At 38.9% G+C, this 22,754-nt stretch overlaps 1 protein-coding gene across 1 annotated transcript; it reads right to left on the reverse strand.

Moving 5' to 3' along the window:
- Nucleotides 1-1,063: 1,063 nt before the first annotated feature.
- LOC124278329 (DNA topoisomerase I, mitochondrial-like) lies at nt 1,064-21,574 on the reverse strand. The gene is given in 21 exon segments (XM_046714053.1): nt 1,064-5,106; nt 7,113-7,183; nt 7,986-8,064; nt 8,613-8,707; nt 9,290-9,417; nt 9,571-9,685; nt 10,416-10,670; nt 11,139-11,282; nt 12,002-12,082; nt 12,396-12,459; nt 12,690-12,877; nt 14,641-14,763; nt 15,398-15,519; nt 16,161-16,276; nt 16,928-16,944; nt 16,947-17,045; nt 17,570-17,660; nt 18,309-18,391; nt 18,849-19,648; nt 21,162-21,195; nt 21,467-21,574. Coding segments are annotated over 21 exon segments (2,850 nt in total). The 5' UTR covers nt 21,509-21,574; the 3' UTR covers nt 1,064-5,003.
- Nucleotides 21,575-22,754: the final 1,180 nt, after the last annotated feature.

The raw sequence follows: 22,754 nt of genomic DNA on the forward strand, positions 1-22,754 counted from the left end.
AGCCATAAATTGTGAACAGCCCTAAGGTTACGGATGTCCCTGGACAGAGACAGGCTGTAGACATCAGAGAATGATATGAGCAGTGATTGTCAGAACATTGTGTACAGTGTTGCTGACTGTTTTGTCTTGTATGTAATGTGTGCAATAGTCTCTTCTTAAGAGAATTGTAAATATACTTGTTTCATATCTGTCTTTTTTTCTTCTTCGATATGAGCGATCAGAATGGTTTGTATATTTGCAGACACAATGTTCTTCCAGTTGCTCTGTAGACTGATGTGCCATGTTGACTTCAGCTGACACTCAGATACACTGAGATACCCAAGGGGTGGTGGGGTAGCCTAGTGGTTGAAGCGCTCGTCACGCCAAACATCGGGTTCGATTCCCCATGGGTAAAATGTGTGAAGCCCATTTCTGGTGTCCCTCGCTGTGATATTGCTGAAATACTGCTCACTCACTCACTCACTGAGGTACCCATGTACCATTATGACTTGGACACTCACTCATTAACATCCACTGTTGCTATGCTGAGAATTGTACAATGAATTTGCTTGATTTGCACGCAAACATCAACTGAGTTGATCAGCAGACACTATACCAGGATGACCAGGGTCATCACTAATGTCTGGAAGTTGCTTGAGCAGGTCCTTGATCTATGATGATATGGCCTGAACCCGTGAAGGTCCAGCTTAGAATTGTCCTCAGCAACCCATGCTTGTCGTAAGAGGCAAATAATTGCTGGGATCGTTGATTTTGGTTAAGGCTTGTTGACACTCCAATTGTGTGTAGACACATGCTCAATGGTATTCCAATTGTGTAGACCTAGCTCATGGTACAATGTGTGAATTTCTGGTGTCCTCCACCGTTATACTGCTGGAATATAGCTAAAAGTGGTGTAAAACTCACTCACTACACCATCAAGCACAATCCAGGTAAAACATGACCTACAATGAAGAATTCGGACATTGCCAGGGGATGTAACTCTGCATACAACGCTGCCCCAGACAGCTGCTCTTGCCAAGCCCCTACAAGGTATATTACTGTTGACAACATACAACATAGCAGCTTGGGATATGATCTTTATTCAGTTTCTGGTTCATATACATGGTGAGTGGCCACATACAGAGATTCACTCTGACAGTTGGTCATCGAACAAAAATGTGTTTAAAATGCAAACAAATAATGGACACAACACTTGATGATTGAGCTGATTGTTGGATCAAAATTATAACAAAATTAAACATATAAAACACCAGCCACCAATAGTTGGGAGCTCTTGAGCTGTATTTTCATTGGGCAAGGTGCCAACTGAAAGTTAGCAATGACCAACCATGACACCGAGTGTTTTGTAATGATCAATCAGAGCTCAATACATGTGTCACTTCTATCAATGCTACACAAAGGAAAAAAGGCAATGGCTGATAACAAGATATGTACATCTGATATATGGGAATATTCAGTACTATTTGAGTGTCATATAAACACATTTCCAGGAATAGTTCATAGAATTCCTGTGTACAAACCACTTCACCTGGCATTGTCAAGGAATGGACAGACGGAGGAGTTCAATGGAGCACAAGCTCCCGTTAAGGCAGAGGAATACAAGTCCACACAGCGCTGATTCCTTAGTTGGGTCCATTAATAACAGTCTGTGAAAATACTCTGTGTGGCATGCACTAATACTTCCTGTTAACTGCCTTTTTGATCAGACTTTACATCTATCACTGAGATTCAGTCTTGTAATCACTATACTTGGGTCATACTTTTCCCTGGCTTAGGTGGCCTACACAAATATTGATTACGCACAGCTCAGAGACAAATTACTTTGAATCACCGACTTATTACCTTATTTTATTTATTACAAAATACTAGTATGTGCATATTTCACAAATATTTAACACAGAACACTTAAAGGTAATGTATTGCATGAAGCACAGCAGATCTAGCAGTGTTTATACATCAAGCGGTGACCTACACGAAGTTGTACTATCACTTCAGCTTCAATATCACAAGACAGGTGGTCCTTAACTTATATCAATAAATAGCTACAATACAGCTCACACTTAGCATGAGGACATGGTTCATGCTTCTCCCATACCACACAGACCTAATCTGAGGTAGCTGACAGTTGTGTTCATATTTAGTATTGCAACTGACTCAGTCGTTATCTACCTGCACAATAATTGTCATGAATTTCATTTAGGGATACCACTTATATAACTCTTCAGATTCATGCAAATTTTGTGAATTTTTAATAAGGTATGATATCTGTTTAATTCCTTTCAAAATCAAACAAGCATTTTTCCACATGTTTAAAATCAAAGATATTTCATGACGTGCAATATTTACATTAATATGAATTAACTAAATATTTTGAGCATAAAATCGAAAGAAACAGCAAATAAATTGAAGATGGTAAAATGTTTTCAACCAAACAAGGATAAAATATCATGGGTAAAATACACAATTGTGCAACATAAATCATAGCTCCTAGGTCCTGATCCAAGAGTTCTTCATGTCCCACCAGTGGAAAGTTTGGCATAAGGACTTCAACACAAGACAGTGAGTGCCAACATTAATACTGATTGTATACTATCAACTTTCTAGCAAGTTTTGATTAAGTATATCTACCATGCAATTACGTGTGCAAGGTGGTACAGGTTGTTTGTCTCCTGCTAAGCCACTGTAATAAAATCACAAATACATATTTCACATTCTGATAGACAATATGAAACATTTTGGGGCTTATGCATAATAAAAAGTATATGGAATGATTTGGGATCAATACTGGACATTGTGGCAAGATCTCTAAACTGACGTTTGAATATAACTCGAACAAAAAACTTGAGACATTTCAGTTGCTGTTTTCTAATTATTGCTTGTTAGCTGTCTGTACATGCACGTGTTAGTAATCAAATATATCTACTCAAATGTACATCACATCCACCTCAACATCACAAAATCAAGCTCTGTAAAAGTATTATTTTTTTGCTACTTTTTCATTGAAAGATATTGGTAGTATTTACATGTCCAATGAAGCAGTTTTTTAATACAGCTTATATTTCATGTGTTTGTGGGGAGACTGTTATATCCTGAGACTGGAGGTACAGAGTAAAATGATTTCCAAGTGCTCACAACATCAGAACTTCCTAACGACCTACCACCGCTACCCTGTGTTCAGAGAATTATTAAGTTATTTGAAACAGGATTCAGTGGTTACCATGACTTTCACTTCTATAACAAATCCCTCCCCATATAATGTGATACTATACTTCAGGAAAAAACCTACATCATCTTACCAGAAGGAACATATGATCTGAGGACATGACATTCAGTTGTCATATTACTGTAACATTGTTCACCCATTGACATCTGTAATCATTTTTTAAGGGTATAACATGTTATTTTCGATAAATGGAAGATTTAATTCAGACCAGGAAGTAGTACCACAGAGTAACCTGAGAGACATGTCTACCTCGGATGTGACTGCTAAACCCATCTGAACAATTACGTGACTTCAATAATTTCTCAAAATACTGCTCAACAAAAGGTAATGACTCATGAAATTCATATTTTGGGGTTCGACTGAACACAAAATCAAGTTACTAATACCATGATAAACATGCAATGCTGGTCACTGGATGCAGTCTATGGGGGTCTAGATCGAATGATGTGTTATTGAGTGATGTTTATTGTATACAACACACACACATAGATACGTGGCAAATACTGGGACACGGGTGAGGTGAAGACTTAGGGGGTGTAAGTGCATATGGTTACATAGGACATAATTTGACAACAGAATTCATGTGGAATTTGGTTGGTCATAATGCGGAACCTACTGGTGTTTACCTGACGAGTCTCATAAGGAACTTTAACTCAAGCCAGATGACATAAGTAACATTCTGCCTTATCATGTACACGTACCAATGACAAGTAACTGTCAACTGTACAAACCTTCCTATCAACAAATACACTGTACAATCAAACTATTTCATACAAATGAATAATAATCGTCCACATCAAAGAATCATCTGGGAGTGGGTACACATTCAGAGACACTCAACACATTAACATACACAGTAATATATGTTGCGTTCATGGTCATATTAAATTAAACATGAAGAATAATAACTTGAACAACAAGTAATAGCACTTTCTTCTCCAGTCAAGGCAAGTTTCAATCAAAATCAAACCGTACATACATTCGCAGTAGGTATAAACTTGGAGATAGGGTGGATAAATGCCATAATATTGGGCCATGTGCCTTAAACCAGACAGGACCAATATCACAACAGAAGACCTTACTTATAATTGCCATAACAGCAAACAATTTCATGTACTGAAAACAAAATGCTATCTTTCACATAAAAAGGTATTAGTTAACTATGGCAATAAAGACCAAATAACTGGATGATGTTCAGTGGCTAGTTTTCAGCCATGTTAAATATTTCATTACATATACTGACCAGCAATAAAAACGCAACTCATAATTCATGAAAATTATACTTTTTCAGCATGAGTTTAGAGCTGGATCAATGGAATAAATTGTTTTGATTTCTTGAATTGCGTTTCTTTTGCTGGTCAGTATATTTAACCTAGACAATAGTGATTAGAGTTCCTGCTGGAAATACCAGAGCATGAGATGCATGGCTGAATATCAAAATGCATGTATAGCTGCATATCCAAGGTATACTTAATGGCTGTACACCTGTCTACAAGCAGCACGTATAGAGGTCATTCCACAAAATATAGCGACTAAAATTCAAGGTTTTCTAGTATGTCACAGAACTTCTCACACAGGCACCAATAATGTCCATAAAATCCCACGACAAATCCACATCTCTTAACACACACTATAACACCTTGCATTCATTTCCTCTCCACAATTAACCATATTAAATACCCTTGTTAAAATCTGTACATTGCCAAGTCAGCGATGACTGGCAACAAAATGCTCTGTAGTAAAATAACATTTGATCACTGACGCCTAAGACACATCCATATCAAAAGCAGAAGTCAGCCTCTGCCATGTCTAAGGCCCACCGGAACTTGTCCCTCTGGGTCTTGTTGTAGATCTTCTCAACAGGCACATTCCACTTCTTACACCTGGGGGGAGGAAAGGGAGATAACTGCATTAAACATGTGTTTAGCATGTGGTATGAAAGCCTACAGATATACATGTCTTTGACATTTGCCACTTACATGAAATACACAAGCACAGCCAGAGTGTAGAATCAGAGGCAGGGCATATACAAAATTCAAAGGATAGGATACTGGCATCCCCAAGAGACATAACCAACAAATACACTTATATTTTACCATGTTTACCCAAATGAGGGCATTACTGGCACGAGTACTACACAGGCACGAGCCCAAGCATCCACCAAGGTTGCTATCCAATACAGGCTATCTCTGACATGACTGAAGACTACAAACCATCAAGACAGTTTCAAGCTGGGCCCACTTGCAGAAATGTAATTTTCTGACTAAAATTGATATTTTATACTTATCCTGACTCATGCTAATTATGCTTGCAGAATCCGTCGAAAACGGTGGTGGGTCAGGCCACGTTCTGGATTCACTGGTTGTAGATTTAGGTCCTGTATTACCCCCCTTGGGAACTTGGTTCTGTTCTTTCAACTTCTCTCTGATGAGTCTGGGGGACCACAACTTGTCAGATTTCTTCCGAAACTTCTCCTGACATTTTCGTGTGGATTTTAGATATACTAATATTCCATTAGTTATCTATTGCAACTCCATCTCTTGATGCGCGCATCAAGTGGAGATGCGACCCTTCTTCATGTACGAGTATGTCCTATACAAGTACAGGGTCTATGTTGTGACTGTATTTTTCAACTTTATAATCTTTACTGCAGTCGTCATCTTATACAGATGTTCTGTAAAGTTGACCGTAACCGATGTCTAGCTGAGGAACTGCGACAATGCTGTTAACTGTCCCTTTGATATCTTGTAAGCCTATGTGATGAAATTTCATCTTCAGTGTTTCATCGGATGTTATCTGACATCGTTACTTCAGGTGTGTGTCTCTTCCTTCAGCCACGTGTTGATCCAACATAGCCAACATCTAGTTGTAGTGTCCAGTTGTGTTATCTTCTTATCTTCCATCTTGAATATCTATTACGGGATTCACTGATGATCTTGTAATCTCAAACCCTGATGTATCATGAAGGGCTCCGTATGATTAAGGGGAAATCTGCTATCGTTGAACGGCAGGACATGCTGACTCTGATTATAATCCTTCCCATGAGTGCCTGCGAGCAGATTGATGAAGGTCCAAGTTGGAAGATCTGTATCAGCGCAGTCTGTAGAATCCTGGAGAACGACTGGATCTACTTCTGTGTTAGAATCCTTCCTGCGTGGAAGCTCCATCATGGACTGCTAATGCTAAGCTGGCGTTCGTTGAATCCTCCAGGCTTTTAACTGTTGATACTTCTGACGGTAAAGATCTTCGCAAACGTAACCGTTCGTGCAGGCCTTCATTTGAGAGCTTATATAGCTAACATTCCTTCGCGCAGGTCGACTGTCATCGGCGGGGTCTGCTATGCTGAGCTGACGTTAGTAGAGTTCTCCAGACTTCTAACTTCAGACAGTGAAGTTAGACATTACCCTATCTGAAGATCCATAATGATGTGAGTCTCTGTATGTAGATCTGCGTGCAGGTGAACGGTCCCGATGTGACCGTGTATTCCTCCTGGAGTCTTGAGATATCTCTCTAAGCCTTCACGAAGGCTGATTGACGTAATCTCCCCTCTCTCTATGGGATGATCTGTATGAAGAGCTTAGCGCAGGCGTGCGATCCCGATGCGATGGTGTACCCTTCCTGGAGTCTAGAGATGATTCTCTAGGTCTTCGTGAAGGTGGGTTCCTGGACGTAGCTTCCCCTCTGTAGGAGTGCCTTCGCAGGGAAGGGAACTTCAAGGGATTTCAAGTGTTCCACTACCATTCACAAGAGGAATGAGACAAGCATAATTAGCATGAGTCAGGATAAGGAAAAATAACGGTATTAGCAAAATGTTGATGTAACTCCCATACTCTCACATAGACTTAACATGGGCAAATAGAATGGTTATCACCTTCATAAGCAGACTTACCAAGCCACTGAGATTCTGGGATCCAGATAGTTCAGCTTGGACGTACCCAAGGCAATTTCTTTATTTTCCTCCTGCAAAACAAAATAACGGCCATGTATCACATATACATTTCAATTTGGGGGAATGGCTGATTGAGTGTGCTAGTCCACTTACTTGAGAAATACAACATTCTTTATTATTTCATGGAATGTAATGTGAAAATTACCTTACAAAGCAGACAAGACACCTTCAGGCCATTCACTGATTTCTAATATACAGAACACAACCATCAAACAGTAGATTACAATCTACAGATGAAAATAACGCCTGCAGTGACACAAAATTCTAGGAATTCTGGCTGGTTTACAAGAATCAAAATCAGAGCATATCAAGGATTAAAATAGGTTTCTGGCATGCCTAAGGGAAGCAACTGTACATAGGAATCTGCACACTGTAGAAGACCGATCTACCCATGCCCACCATTCTAAAACAAGATCAGCTAAAACACATAATCCAGTGTTCACGAATGGTGTTTCAAAGTAACAGGACATTGGGTCCTGTAAGTTTCAGATGTGTGTCTGACCCATTGAACATTCAATGGACCCATAGAATAAAATTAAACACACATTTCAGATTTAATATTTCTTATAATTGGCATTGAAATTATTAACAAACATGAGATTTATAAACAGGAAACAAGTGTTACATGCCACATATAACAACTTCAGTCAAAGTCATTGTGAAACATACAGTCAGACACTGGGGCCGGTGGGTTGTAGACTTCTATCAGACCGTTGGCGAATCTGCCGGAATTGTCAAGGGTCAGACGCTATTCATGAACATTGATAATCTAAATATTATATGATGGTGTTGTGTTGACAACAGTGAACTAACCTTATCTGTGGCCTGCACCTCCAGCTTAGTGAGCTGTTCCTCCAGACGCTGTACTGCCTTCTTCTTCTTCTCAACAGTCCTGTAACAACACACTCGTGGTCAGACACAGACATTATGATAGCCCCTAAGGATGAATGTTATTCTAGACAATATCCCAGTCCTTGTAAATTTTTCTCATGACACGAAACACGCAACACACTTTTAGCTTACCTTTTAGCTTAGCATGACCATATCATGGTCTTCTCTATAATATCAAAAGAAATCAAAACAAAAACGCATCATTAACTCAACTTAAACTTAACATTAATTTCATCAAAGTATTTATTAGCTTGTCACAGATTTATATCAACAACTAAGACATCATTTTTAGAATGACTTTGTGCCGAGTTCCCCTTTCAAAAACTATTCCAGACCTGGAAAACTCAAAACTTAAATGACATGACCTGTACATGCCCTGGGCAACAAAAACTAATCTAATGTCATCAGGAAGCTGAAAAAACTAAATTGTGACATGCATACCATCACAATTAGACCTCCCAAACCCAAATATGTAAGACATTTACACAAACATTTATCTTTTGTTTATTTACTTTTAGCTTTAATCTGTATGAAGTGTGTTGTACTTACTGTCTTGCCTTCTCTGTGTTATGGGCCTTATAGTCAGACTTGGCATCTTTCACAGACTTCTTGGCATCTTTTACCTGCAGCTTCTTCTCATCAATCTGAAACAGATGTCAACTACACTATCAACTACTGATCCCTGAAGATCTAGGTTAGAATTGGTCTTCAACAACTTACGCTTATCGTAAAAGGCGACTAACAGGATCGGGTGGACAGACTCGCAGACTTGTCATCGTATCCCAATTGTGTAGATCAATGCTCATGCTGCTGATCACTGGATTGTCTTATCCAGACTCAATTATTTACCAACTGCCGCCATATAGCTGGAATATTGCTGAGTGCATCGTTAAACAACAAACCAACAACCAGCCATCAGTTACCTCGCCTTCACAAAACCTATATTCAATCCCATCTGCTGCTGTATCAAAACATGGCCTACAGATTTAAACGTAACATTGAGTAGACAGGGCAAGACACAACAGCAAGGGGTCTCAAGTGAATGTGTGAGTAAGTTGGGTTTTACGGCGCTTTTAGCAATATTCCAGCAATATCACGGAGGGGGACACCAGAAATGGGCTTCACACATTGTGCCCATGTGGGGAATTTCTAACACCAATGGAAGATATTCTTCATGAAATGTTATACGCATTTAACATAATCGGTGGGATAGAATTCCCCTGTACCTTTTTCATGAGGTTGTCCATGGACTGGGCAAAGGTTTTTGGAGCTGACCGCTGATGGTTACACAAGATAGCCACAGCACGGTTGGCTCGGTTGTAGGACAGGATCTTGGCTGGAATAGGGTCTTCAGCTGTAGGAGAATAAAAACATTTATGACTAGATATTAATCTTTCAACACATAATGACAAGTTGATATTTTGTCACACGGCAGGTAGGTTCTTCATGGACAGGTATCAATTTAGCACAAATCTATTAATATGTGTTAGATATAAGAAAGTCTTACGATTTGTGAGAATGTCCAACTGTTCCTGTAGGGTGCGGGAAGCATTGTATGTCCTGAACACCTTGGCAGTCAGGCCTTCCATCAGATCATGCAGATGCTTGTTCAAAATGGCAGTCTGAATCAAATGGAGAACATGGGTCATTTTTACGTAAACTGTTGATAAGACATGGCACACTTGTACAGTAATCTTGTCAGTAACTTTGAAAACCTGAAACACAGGACTGTATGCTACATCTAACAATATTTCCACTGATAAGAATTGTCCATCTCTCTACATCACATCATAACTTGGTTAACAACTTAACCTTTGGGACTACTATCATTCTATCCAGGCTTGAGGGTTGGGCCACGCACGTACGTGGTTGATAAATAAAGGAACACAGAAGATTACCTTTTGTGTAGTTTTCACGCTAACAAGATTTTGAAAAGTGTCATGTTGCCTTGAAAATAAGGTCAAGGTCACCCTGAAATGACTGTTGTCTGCATGGCTGTCGACATAATTGAAGACATTGGGTGCAACGTTTTATGAGATATCGCGTTTACATAAGTTTGGAAAGTGGTCAAAGTGTCATGGTGACCTTGAAAATAAGATCAAGGTCATCCAATTCGACTGTTGTCTGTGTAATCCCCCAATGCAGATTGCCACCAAATTTGAAGACATTGGGTAAAACGGTTCATGATACATCGCATTTACAAGAATCAGGATGTACATGCGTACGGATGTACGGTCTCTGCTGAATACATTCTTGACAACAAGCATGGGGTACAGAGGGTCTAACCATACCCGGCATCCTCACATTCATGAATGACATGACTTTTGTCATGTGTTTTCATTTGTAACTCACATTAAGTCTGTCGAAGAGGTCATCTTCAGGCTGCTTGTTGTCCATGAAGAGCTGCAGGTTCTTGAAGACTCTCTTCTCCACGGGCATGCTGTTGTTGTAGCGGATGGAGTCCTTACCGAGGAAGTCAAACTCCACCACACACTCCTTGTTGTCCTTCTCCTCGTGCAGCGTCATGTGTTCCACACGCAGCGAACAGCAGCCCACCGTGTCAGCCGTCTCACCTTCCTCCTTCTCGTTACCAGCTCTCAGAGCCAGCTGGACGAATACAATACAGAATTAGTTGTTGGACAACATACAAGATGGGATATAGTTAGGGCTCTCAAAATTCCAGTATTCAGACCCACGTCTATGTCAAATATTAGTTAAATTTCTCAACTTGACAAAAATTCTAACTTGGCTTAGTATGATCATGATAAGTGTTACAACTTTGGAAGGATTAGATATATTTCAAACAATTGGAAGGGACTTTTATTCCTAGTCAAAATTTGAACTAACATTCCAAAATAGATATCTGATAATTTGTTTAAGTGTAAGGAAATAAAACAGATGGCAGAGAATTCTAATGTACTCTGTAGACACTACTGAGAAACATGATTGACAAGAAAGCCAACGTGTGAAAGTTGAAACATGTTTTCTTAGCTCATACCTGCTGATAACATATCCTGAATTTATGCCACACCCAACATTGTTTGTATCTTGATAATATAATCGTGTGGGAATCACCTTGTCAATGAAGTAGAGGGCAACAGCTCGTTGTCGTATTCTCATCTCCTTGGATTTCCAGTCTTCACGATACTGAGCACGGATCTTGTCAACACACTTGTGCAGACGACGTGCCACCTCATACTTCTGCCAGTCCTTCTCTCCCTGAAAGAAAGAGATAGGAAAAATGAACAACCACCGCATGAATCATTTCAGACAGAGTATTAATAGCAGACTGCAACTGTTTTGGGTTTCAACTCATTAGACCAGTGAAGATCCGGGCTAGAACTGGTCTTCAGCAACCCATTCTTGTTGTAAGAGGCAACTAACAGGATTGGGTGGTTAGGCTCACTGACTTGGTTGACACATATCATTGTATCCCAATTTAGTAGATCAATGTTAATGCTGTTGATCATTGGATTGTCTGGTCCAGACTCAATTATTCACATATATCTGGAATATTGATGAGTGTGAACTTAAACAAAATATTTACTGGGATCTCCATTCATATTACTAGTGTTGGACTATACGGTACAACCACTAAAGTTGATTATCTCTTCAAGTTACAGGTGCTCAATGTCACATCTCATACAATATGTACCTATGCTAGTGACACTGCCAAGATTCCAGTGAGTTTTGTCTAACACTGCATTGTATGGCATGTCAGTCAGGCACTGGTGAAATCCACAGCACTTACAAATAGCTGACAAACCTAGACACGTCAGGAACGACACAAACTCAAGTTTTCTAGCTGGACTAAGGGACAAAACTGAAGTGAAATGAAGTGCCTTACACAAAGGGGCCAGCTGTTGACCCATCAAGATTGCAAATACCAAAATCATATTACCCTGCACTGCACCCAGAGTTTTGCAAATGAAGCTTACCTTGAGTTTGGAAGCAGCGTTCAACATGATATATTTGGTCTGACCCTGGATGTTTTCGTTCCAGCTGGAGAGCCATGTTACCTGTCATACAACACAACATTCAACTGATATTTGCCATGGAATAAATTATCTATTTAAAAAGTCTTTCCATTTACAATGTCTTTAGCCAACTGTACAGTAACAACAACTCTAATACTTATGACAGCTGTTGACAAACACAACACATTAATTCTTCCATTTACTTTTAAGAATAATGCAATAGTAACTGTTCGTTTATGGAAAGAATTAATCAGGACCACAATGTGAAACAGTTCCGGATTTTTTTTATTGATGTAGGAAAGTTACTTGCATGTTAAATTCCCTGAAACCACTTGTGCATATGAACAAAGCTTACCGAGTTATCATGGCGGACTTCTTTCCACCTGTGGCCTTCAGGAGGCTTCGGGATATTAGAATCTCTGAAGAAGTAAACCAAATTGACAAATAAAATCTCCAAACTTCAAATCAACATATTATTGTACTACAAACTTCATGTAATCACATACAATTTTCAGAATTCAGTTCTCTACTACTTCAATGGCCAAAGACTACCAAAACCACACAGTCACATCCAAAGATTTTATATTACACAGTAAATGGCACAACAAATAGCAGGATTGACAAGTCAAATTATACTTTTTTCTCTTACTTGCTACAGTTGATGATGACATCCTCAGGCTGTACCCTCCTCTTCAACATGCCCTGCTTGGGATGGTCACCTCGCCCTCGGAACAGGCCTGGGGGTTCTATCTTAAAGTTACCGATTTTCTCTGTGTGACCATCAATCTTGCAAAAGCCATACTCCTTCACTAGCTCTTCATTCCTCTTTTTATTTACCTGTAGTCACAAAGGAAATTCTTCAAAACACTTATAGTCTCTAAAATTTGGAAGGTAACTGTGAAATTCATTGAAACTGTGCACAAATAAATCACAGATGTTGTTGACTAACAGTTGTCAGTCTCTGTAGCAACAAATGTCACACTCCAAGTTGACAAACTAAAAAAACTTCAAAGAACTGAAAATCAATAAGGAAAAATGCTGACAAAGCAGTGTTCAAAACTACAGTTGATCTTTTATGGTACTTGTATCCAGGGACTACCGAAATCCTTCATTTTAATTCAAGCTTGTTTATTATGCTAATATTTGTATAGCGCCAATATTCAGCTCAGCTGCTCAAAAGTGCTTTATTTTTCCCTCGATCATTGGATGTCAGTTTCAAACGGCACATCGTATTATCAATCTTAACTCCATGGGGAGCATACAACTATTGCGCACAAAGTTATTGCGGCTTTCCCATCCTTACGAGGTACCCATTCACAGCTGGGTACACTGGGACACATGGTCACAATACTTTGTCCAAGTTTACTGCACATTGCTGTACCCGCAACTACGTGTTTCCACATATTCATGTGGCCACCATCTTGTCATTTACCAAAGGATTCGTGGGTTCTTTTAAGTGCACAGGGTTGTGTAATGTACACTCGGGGTTGTGACAACACTGAAGGAGTCTGCACACAAAGTTGACTCCAAGGTGGGCTCCAAGGTACACACTAAGGCTGTTACGATTCACTCGCATATTCGGTGAATCGAACCGTAGCCCTTCATGAATTCAATTAGTTATTCGTGGTCACTAGAACCGAATATTCATGAATATTTACAAAAACCTTTATGGAGTATGTTTTACTTGAACCCTTATGTCCTTTTTCAATATGAAATATGCAAGAATGCATTATGTACTAGCCTTGTAGCGCAAGTCATGTTAGTTTGCCAAGGCCACACATGGTACTGTCAACTATAACTATTACATACCAAATTTGAGTGTCATCAGATCACTGGTTATTGCTGTGACAAATTAACACTGTCACCATGGGCAATCAATATTGTGCATCAATCACTTAACTACAATATTGTATTCGTGAATAATTATTCGTATTCGTTACCTAATATTCGTGATACATATCATATTCGCAACATAGTGTATTCGTTACAGCCCTAGTACACACAGTCACAGGTGGGCTCGATCCTGGCATCTCATGCTCGCTGGATCACTAGCTGCGCGCCTCAGGCAGCTCGCCCACCATGCCCCATTGTTTATGACAAGGACCCTTTGACTTTCTTCATACTCATTATCACACTACAGAAGGACAGTTTGCTCTGTTCAAATATTAGTTATATGTACGGCTGCGCAATATAACCGGTTTACCGGTATTTACCGGTTCAGGCATGAAAACGATACCTATTGCAATACGCTGAATAAAACCGGTATTTTCACATGCTTTCGGAAAACGTCGTAACACTCGGAAATCTTCGGATATTTCCTTGTTTCATTTGTGCCAAATATTATTCATATTTTTATTTTATCATGATTAAAATTTGTTATTAAAGCTTAATCAAGCATAGTGATTTTGTTGTGTTTTTGCTCTATAAATCAAGCAGTAACTCGATTATAAGTAGTTTTTTGTTTAAAAATACTTCATGCAATATATTGCAATGCATATCGCAATACATGCTTTCGCATTGCAATATATCGCAATACGAATATTCTCTGCAATACCCACCCCTAGTTATATGTCATATGGCTACAGGGTAAGTTGACTCACCAACTTCTCCTCCTTTGTCATGGCCTTTCGTTCCTCTGTCTTCATCTTGAAATAGTCAGCCATTTCACTGAAGTTGCATTTCCTTAGATCCTTGATCTTGTCCTTTTCTTCAGAAGTCATTGACTACAAACAAATTATAGTTATGCTGGCTCAGAACAGTTAGATTAACACTTGGAAAAGGGAAACAACTCCAACATTGTGCGGTATATTAGACACCCTGGAGGCTTCTATATGAAAAATGGTATACATCTCCTTGACATTTAACATCCAGAAAAGGAAATAGGACGACTATAAGGTGTATTCACTAAGGCTGTTACGATTCACTCGCATATTCGGTGAATCGAACCGTAGCCCTTCATGAATTCAATTAGTTATTCGTGGTCACTAGAACCGAATATTCATGAATATTTACAAAAACCTTTATGGAGTATGTTTTACTTGAACCCTTATGTCCTTTTTCAATATGAGATATGCAAGAATGCATTATGTACTAGCCTTGTAGCGCAAGTCATGTTAGTTTGCCAAGGCCACACATGGTACTGTCAACTATAACTATTACATACCAAATTTGAGTGTCATCAGATCACTGGTTATTGCTGTGACAAATTAACACTGTCACCATGGGCAATCAATATTGTGCATCAATCACTTAACTACAATATTGTATTCGTGAATAATTATTCGTATTCGTTACCTAATATTCGTGATACATATCATATTCGCAACATAGTGTATTCGTTACAGCCCTAATATTCACCTTCCTCCAGTCCTTCATGAAGTTGTTGTTGAAGACGTCACGTGTGGTGTAGTCATGTTCCAACATCTTGGCATAGAATGTACCAACTTCCTCTGCATCATTGGACAAAGACATCTCCTTTCCTAGAAACATACCAACAGTAGAAGATAATTTAAGTTTAATGATAAACACAACAAAGAGATTATTACTCCTGCCACTGTAACCAAAGCAACCTGTTTTACCTTTCCACCATTATTCAAGTCAATGCTGTCATATAGCTGGAATATGCTGAGTGCAGGGTTAAACAACAAACAAATATCAAGTCAATGTGTTAGTTAACATTTCTGAGTGAGTGAGTGAGTTTAGTTTTACGCCGCTTATAGCAATATTCCAGCAAAACCACAGCAGGGAACACCAGAAATGGGCATCACACATTGTACCCATGTGGGGAATGGAACCTGGGTCTTCGGTGTGACGTGCAAACGCTTTAACCACTAGGCTACCCCACTGCCCCGAACATTTCTGAACTGCAACAGAAACCTTAGAACCTTTCAAAGTGATTTCTTAGAGTAAATGTATTTCCTATATTTGTAATATTAATAGCGATAGGAATGAACCTACAACAATTAGAAGCCATAATTGTGAATGAAATGTAAGATTAAAAAAAGCAGAATCTACTAATATTCAGTATACAATCAACAAAACCATTGACAGCAAATTTCCATTGCTTTAACATGAGATGGCAGTTTGATTAAATCCCCATGAGTAGTAAACATGTCCTCACCGTCATAGTAGAACTTGACTGATTTGGGCAAAGGCTCATACAGAGGAGCAAACACTGGGCCCCTATGTTGCAGGAAATACCACTTGGTTCCATCATCTTTCCGTTCCTCCTCCCACCTGCACATACATCACTGTCACTAATACAGGTATCACATACATCCACATAATAAGTACACTTAAACAAAATTGTCAGTTTTTGAAGGCAACGTGAGGTGAAATTGGGTTTAACGTCGTGCTTGAGAATATTTCGCTCATATGACGACGTGCATGCGTGTGTATGTGCGGCTGCTTGTACTAGCCCAGACTTAAGCTGGTTTTATAGTGCTAGCCCACTGAGATACCATGCCGCAGTGAAGCATGAATACCCTACTCAGACACATTATACTGACTCCGAGCCGACCAGTCCTTGTTGTACCCATTAATGCCGAGCGCCAGACAGGGACCAACAAGTACCATATTTTAACGTCTTTTGGTATGACGCGGTCGGGGATCGAACCCGCGACCTTCCGCTCTCCGGGCGGACGCTCTAACCACTACACCACGGAGGCGGTCGTCAGTTTTTTAAACAATCACAGGGTGTGCAGTCTATATTTAGCTAGAATCCAAATGTTTATGTTTCATCTGCATTTGAACTGAGTTCTTTCTCTGTGGCTAAGTTACTGAAAATCAACTTGACATGTGTCATCCCTTGTCTATAAGTGTCCAGGATGCTTATTATGGCAAATATGGTAATCCCTGCAAATACTCAGCTATATTCTGGTCACCCACCATTTCCAGACTTCTGGTTCAGGGCCTTCTCTTTCTTGGTTTTTTTGGTAGGGCTGGGTAATTCTTGTATATGCTGCGTCTTCTTTTTCAGCTTGTCCTTCTTCTTCTTTTTAATTTCCTGTGGAAGAAAGAAGAGGAAGGCATAAAGCTTAGCAATTACTCAAAAAACTATCGAACATGGATGAAACACACAGGAATTATATCAACATAATATTTGAGGAATACATATGTTATTTAACAAAAGTCTGCACCCTAAGTTATTATTACAAAGTGAACAAAAACAAAACCACACAGGTGACATAAAATAACATACATACAGAACAAATACTAAAATTTTTCTATTATCCTTATGGGAAAAGAGCGAGCGAGTTTTAGGCCGCTTTTAGCAATATTCCAGCTATATCACGGTGCGGGATACCAGAAATGGGCTTCACACATTGTAACCATGTGGGGGAATAAAACCTGGGTCTTCAGTGTGACGAGCGAACGCTGTAACCATAAGGCTACCCCATCAGTCCTATATTACAAAGCCAGACTCTAGTAGAATGCTTTTCTGCATAGTATACTTTGTTCATTACATTAACACAGCAATCCACTGAATACATTATTAAGTGACAGATCCAGGCAGTAACAGTAACCAACCGGTTTGAATTCCTCTTCCTCCTCCTCTTCTGCTTTCCTCTTTTTATTGACCTTCTTGTCCTCAACTTTCACTTTCTTAACTTTCTCAACCCTGAACATGTAAACCAATAACAATCATTACTGTGGTATAGAAATGCATATGTACTGTTAGACTAGTTTACTTCTGTGAATTGGATTCCATGTGTTGATTTCGTATAACTCTTAGTGCTGCACCATTCAAAATAATGGGGTTGGGAGTGGCTAGTATTTATAAATTCTTGTGGGTCTTCAAGTTTGTTTGCTATAGTATTTGAAAAAGGACCTCCCTATATATGTATGTTTGAACATTAGGGCGTTGACAAGAACTTCATGATTATACAAACACTGGACTTGAATATTCATGCTTTAAGTTATAAATGCAACAAAATTATATTCATAAAAAAATAACTATGTAATTACAATATATTATCAGCCAAATTGGCACCAAGGATCTACCTAGGTATGTTCAGGTGCCAATTTTTGGCCCTGAATCAGACATCTGTCATTATTCACAAACTTGACTTACAAATATCAAAATGTAGTTCATATAGGTACTAAGGATATGGCTTTGTATATGTGACTAGACTGGTGTATCATCAACCAATTAGAAGAAAATAACGACCTCCCCACATCCCAACTGCCTGCCAAGGGCACTTAGTCTAGAATCCTAGATAAATCTCTGAGCACATCCTTGCCAGCCAATCAGATATTGGTCACTGACCTTGATGACAAGGGTTCATCGTCTGAAGATTCTTCTTTATACGACCTCTTCTGTGCAACAGGCTCCTCCTTGATTCTGGCAGACTGCACAACACAAACACTTTAATACCTGGTTGTCTTGCCATAACTCATGATATGATGGATTCGTCAAAAAACAAATAGTCTTTAAGCCAGATCGTAATTCATGAGAGTGAAAAATAATTACAAATATTATGAAAGTACGGGTAACGGCTGAAGTCTTTTGTTCATTCACTCTTTATGTTGTAAAATATTCACTGCACATCCAATATAAACAGGAAAATAAACAGGAAACACTGAACAGGTGATATATTCAAAACATTCTCCCTAAAGATACCATAGTAACCTTATTATCCTTTGATGTATATTGCCTGCCAACCCTTTTCTTTTTTCTATCTTAAATCCACCTATGTGATAATAGCTAAATTACATAACTATAACAAGTTCATTCTTGATCCACCTTATGTCAAGACATTTGCAGAAGTACTGAACTTCAACCCCATGGCCTGTGGAAAGTACATACCAGAGGTTTGTCATCGTCATCACTCATTGGTTCGGCCTTTACAACTGGCTTTGGTGGAGAACGATCTTCATCAGACTTCATGTCAACATCTGAGCCAATTGATGGTGCTCCTGGCTCTGTTTTTATGCTTGTTTTCTCCTGCTTGTCACGTTTTTCCTTATGATGCTTCTCCTTATCCCTTGACTTGTCCTTACTGGAGCTGTGTGATGAAGAAGAATGATCCTTACTCTTACTCGATGAACTGCTTGACTTATGTTTGTCTGATGAGCTTGACTTGTGTTTATCAGATGATGATGAGCTTGATGACTTGTGTTTGTCTGGGGATGAAGATGATGATTTACTGTCTTCTTTGGATGAAGACTTGTGTCCATCCTTATGTCGGTCCTTGTGTTTATCCGAGGAGCTGCTGCTGCTATGGTGTTTGTCTTTGCTGCTGGAATGGCTGCTACTGTGGTGCTTGCTGCTGGAGGAAGAACTCCCATCCTTGTGCTTGCTGCTGGAGCTATGGCCATCCTTATGCTTGCTGGAGGAGCTGGAGGAATGATGCTTTGAGCTGCTGCCATCTTTATGTTTTGAGCTTCCATCTCTGTGTTTGTCCTTGGATGAGGATGAGGAGCTGTGATGTTTGCTGGAACTATGGTGGTGGTCTTTGGACTTACTGCTGCTGTGGTCACGGTGTTTGTGTTTGTCTCCCCCTTCATGTTTGTCAGACACATGGTTGGACAGACCATTAGATGAGACATGGTTGGCAGCTGGTTCACCGCTCCCTCCGTTCTGCATCTTCTTCTTCAGAACTTCAGCTGTAACCAAACTCTGATATTACAAGCATATCAATCACAACATTGGCATGATTACTTACAACTGTTCCAAACTGGGATTATTGGGGATGTGGTGGATAAAAAAATAATTCGAAGTATAATCGCCATTTCAGTTGCAAGCAAAAACAAATATTTTCTAGATCCATACAAAAAACCTGATTTACCACCTTGACCTCAATAAAAGTTTAAAACACTTTAACATTATCAACACACACAATTAGGGGCTAGTCAAAACACTTTCACATATGATTGGGTTCAGGGCGAGTGGCGCAGATCAAAGGCATAACTATTTAAAATTGTTGCTATATTAGAGTCAGGCTTTGATGTAAAAGAATTTGCACAAACTTAATATATACCATGGCATAATTATCATAAAGGGTAAATGGTAACATGTCACAAACAGTCCAATGGAAAAAGATGACAACATCTCTTTTGTATGTGGAATACTGTCAATGTGCAAAATTAACATTTGAAAAGTACAAAGAAGCCAAAGTAGTAACATCAATAGTCAGTAAAGTCTTTTAATACTAGCAGGGAAACAGAACAAAATAATTCCTTTAAGTAACCTAGCAAACAGTGAAAAGATTTTTTTTTAAAAACACAAGAAATGAATAGAAAAAGTATTTAAAATCTTAAGTTTCCATTCAATTCTGTAGAAGTATTTCACTTTCATCTTGTGAAATGACTATGTTGTATTGTCTTATCCTATCCTAATAAACATTATTAAGTTCTCTTTGTCACTTCTAAAAATAATATGTTATTTCATAACTAATGTTTATATAAAAGAGCTGTATGTGTACAGTTGAACCCCAAAGCTGAAAAGTTGGAAGTGCTCAAACCCAGTCTACCTTTATGTTTTACCAGAATAAAACATTGTTGTTTGGGAAAAGAAAATGGATTTGCAGTTCAAATAATGGTAAACCATTTGGCATTTAAATAAAGATTCCTTACTGTGTTGCAAAGGTGAACAAGTAAAAGGGGCGGTACGAATCTTCATGAATATGCAAATGAGGTGAATGCGGTCACATGTGAGGGAGAAACATTTAGTTCGCAGCGGAAACAAAGAAGTTTAACAACACTACGAACAGTATTTGAAAACCCGCTTTCTTAAAACTAGCTCATGACATATCAATCTTTAAAATAACAAATCAAGGACATCAACAACAATCGATGAAAAAGCTCACAATCGATCAATATTTAAAAGTCTCCCGCGCCCGAAGCCAGTGTTGATCTGGTAGCCAAGCCGTGCTTTCATCGCCTAAGTCGAAACACTTGTTACCAGTATTGAAAAGTTAAAGTAAGCGCAAAAATCTTCACTGTACAATAAAACCATATACATTTTCACATTTAAAATAAAAAACGACAACAAATTTAGGCTACTATCAAAGAAAACGCGATTGTGTTGGACATAGACTCTCGTACGCCGGAATCTGATTTGTCCTTTCACGAGTCTAAGTCCGAACATCTATTTCGCACCTGCTACACATTTACTCACCAGATTCTGGCCTTTCCGAGGAACTAACAGAGTCCTGAAAATTATAAGAAAGAGTCTGTGATCCACAAAACAAATACAGAACAAAAATCCGATCGATTATCACCGAGGAACTCTGATATTTAAACACAAAAAGACCACATTGACCTGCCGAGCAGTTCGGACTCTGAAAAATTTTCAGCCATCTTGACTTAGTCTCAGCGAGGCGCTTTGTCTGGTACCCTGGGCCCTCGACAAATCAAACAATCACAGTGAATGTAGAACAGATGTAACCGTTTCAAAATGTTCATCAATGAAATCGAACTCACCATCGAGTGATTAACGCGACCAAATCCGTCGGCACTTGCCATATTCACAAAATCTTTTCGCTTGATATTCCTCTTTGCAATGGCGGAGGAAATCTAGCTGCGTGTGCGGCTAAGTCCCAATTTTATCTCATTGAGCATGCGCAGACTGTGACTCGCGCACGCAACATAACAGTGACAGGTAAACAACAGTACAAAGACAAATATTGCCATCTCAGCACTCCCTAATTGAAAACAACTACTACATGACACATTTCCGATAGGGTATGAATGTAATGTCATAAGAAATATCTTTGAAAATCAGTTCAGAAACGAAATTTCAACCAGAATGAGTATTGTAAATGACACTCGCCTTTAGTTGGTACCCCCGCCCAGTGTCCAGCCTCTACACTTGCATAAAGCAGTAACACGACCGACAACGAAACGTACGGACATATTAAAAATAATAAATCTAAACTAAACTCAGGGCAGTATCAGTCATTCGAATTTTTTGATAAATTAACTATAATTTGCGTTAGTACTTCAGACTTTCATGAGCGATATTCAACACTGCAAGACATCGGTGTATCATATTTACAGACCTGTCAATGAAATGCATATGATACAAATTATCGTGGAAAAAATATGTTTTAAACGATATTTATTATTCAATAGAGCATGTGCATATAATATAGTAATGAAATGGAGTGGATTGGCAAACAAGCCTGTGGCTTATATTAATGCCTTTCCACATGGTGCAGAATATACAATGAGGGTACACTACATATTACAATATATTAAGACAAATATACACGACAAACATAAAACATAAATTCTAGAGCATGGAAGATCAATTTTAAATGCGAGAAGATAGTAGATGTTAGATGTGCGGAATCAAGTGAAATATAACAAATTTTTAACGTGCACTTATTTTGGTAAAATAATAACTTAGGTGGCGGACAAGGAAAAGTGTCTTCTTATTCAGTTTTAACAGATTAAAGATTAATCATCGCAACAGGAAAGAATAAAACTTGGAAAGAAACGTGTCGACCAGAATAAAATGGTTCTTGTCATTCAGGAAATCGCTCAGTTGCTGTAATATATTGAATAACAGAGTCAATAATTTTTAGAGCGTCTTGTTCAGGTACACCTCTCCCATGTAGGATATCTATTATACTTATGTTATGTGTGAAGAAATATTTATCTTTGCGTATGTGTTGGTATACTGGACAGACGAATAAGTAATGATAGACATCTTCGGTTGGATGGCCACATTGCCATGAAGGATTTTCAACTAAGAATCTTCTGTGCA

Source organism: Haliotis rubra, unplaced genomic scaffold (genome assembly GCF_003918875.1).
Source record: "Haliotis rubra isolate DU_JTF1 unplaced genomic scaffold, ASM391887v1 Scf235, whole genome shotgun sequence".
NCBI lineage: Eukaryota > Metazoa > Mollusca > Gastropoda > Lepetellida > Haliotidae > Haliotis > Haliotis rubra.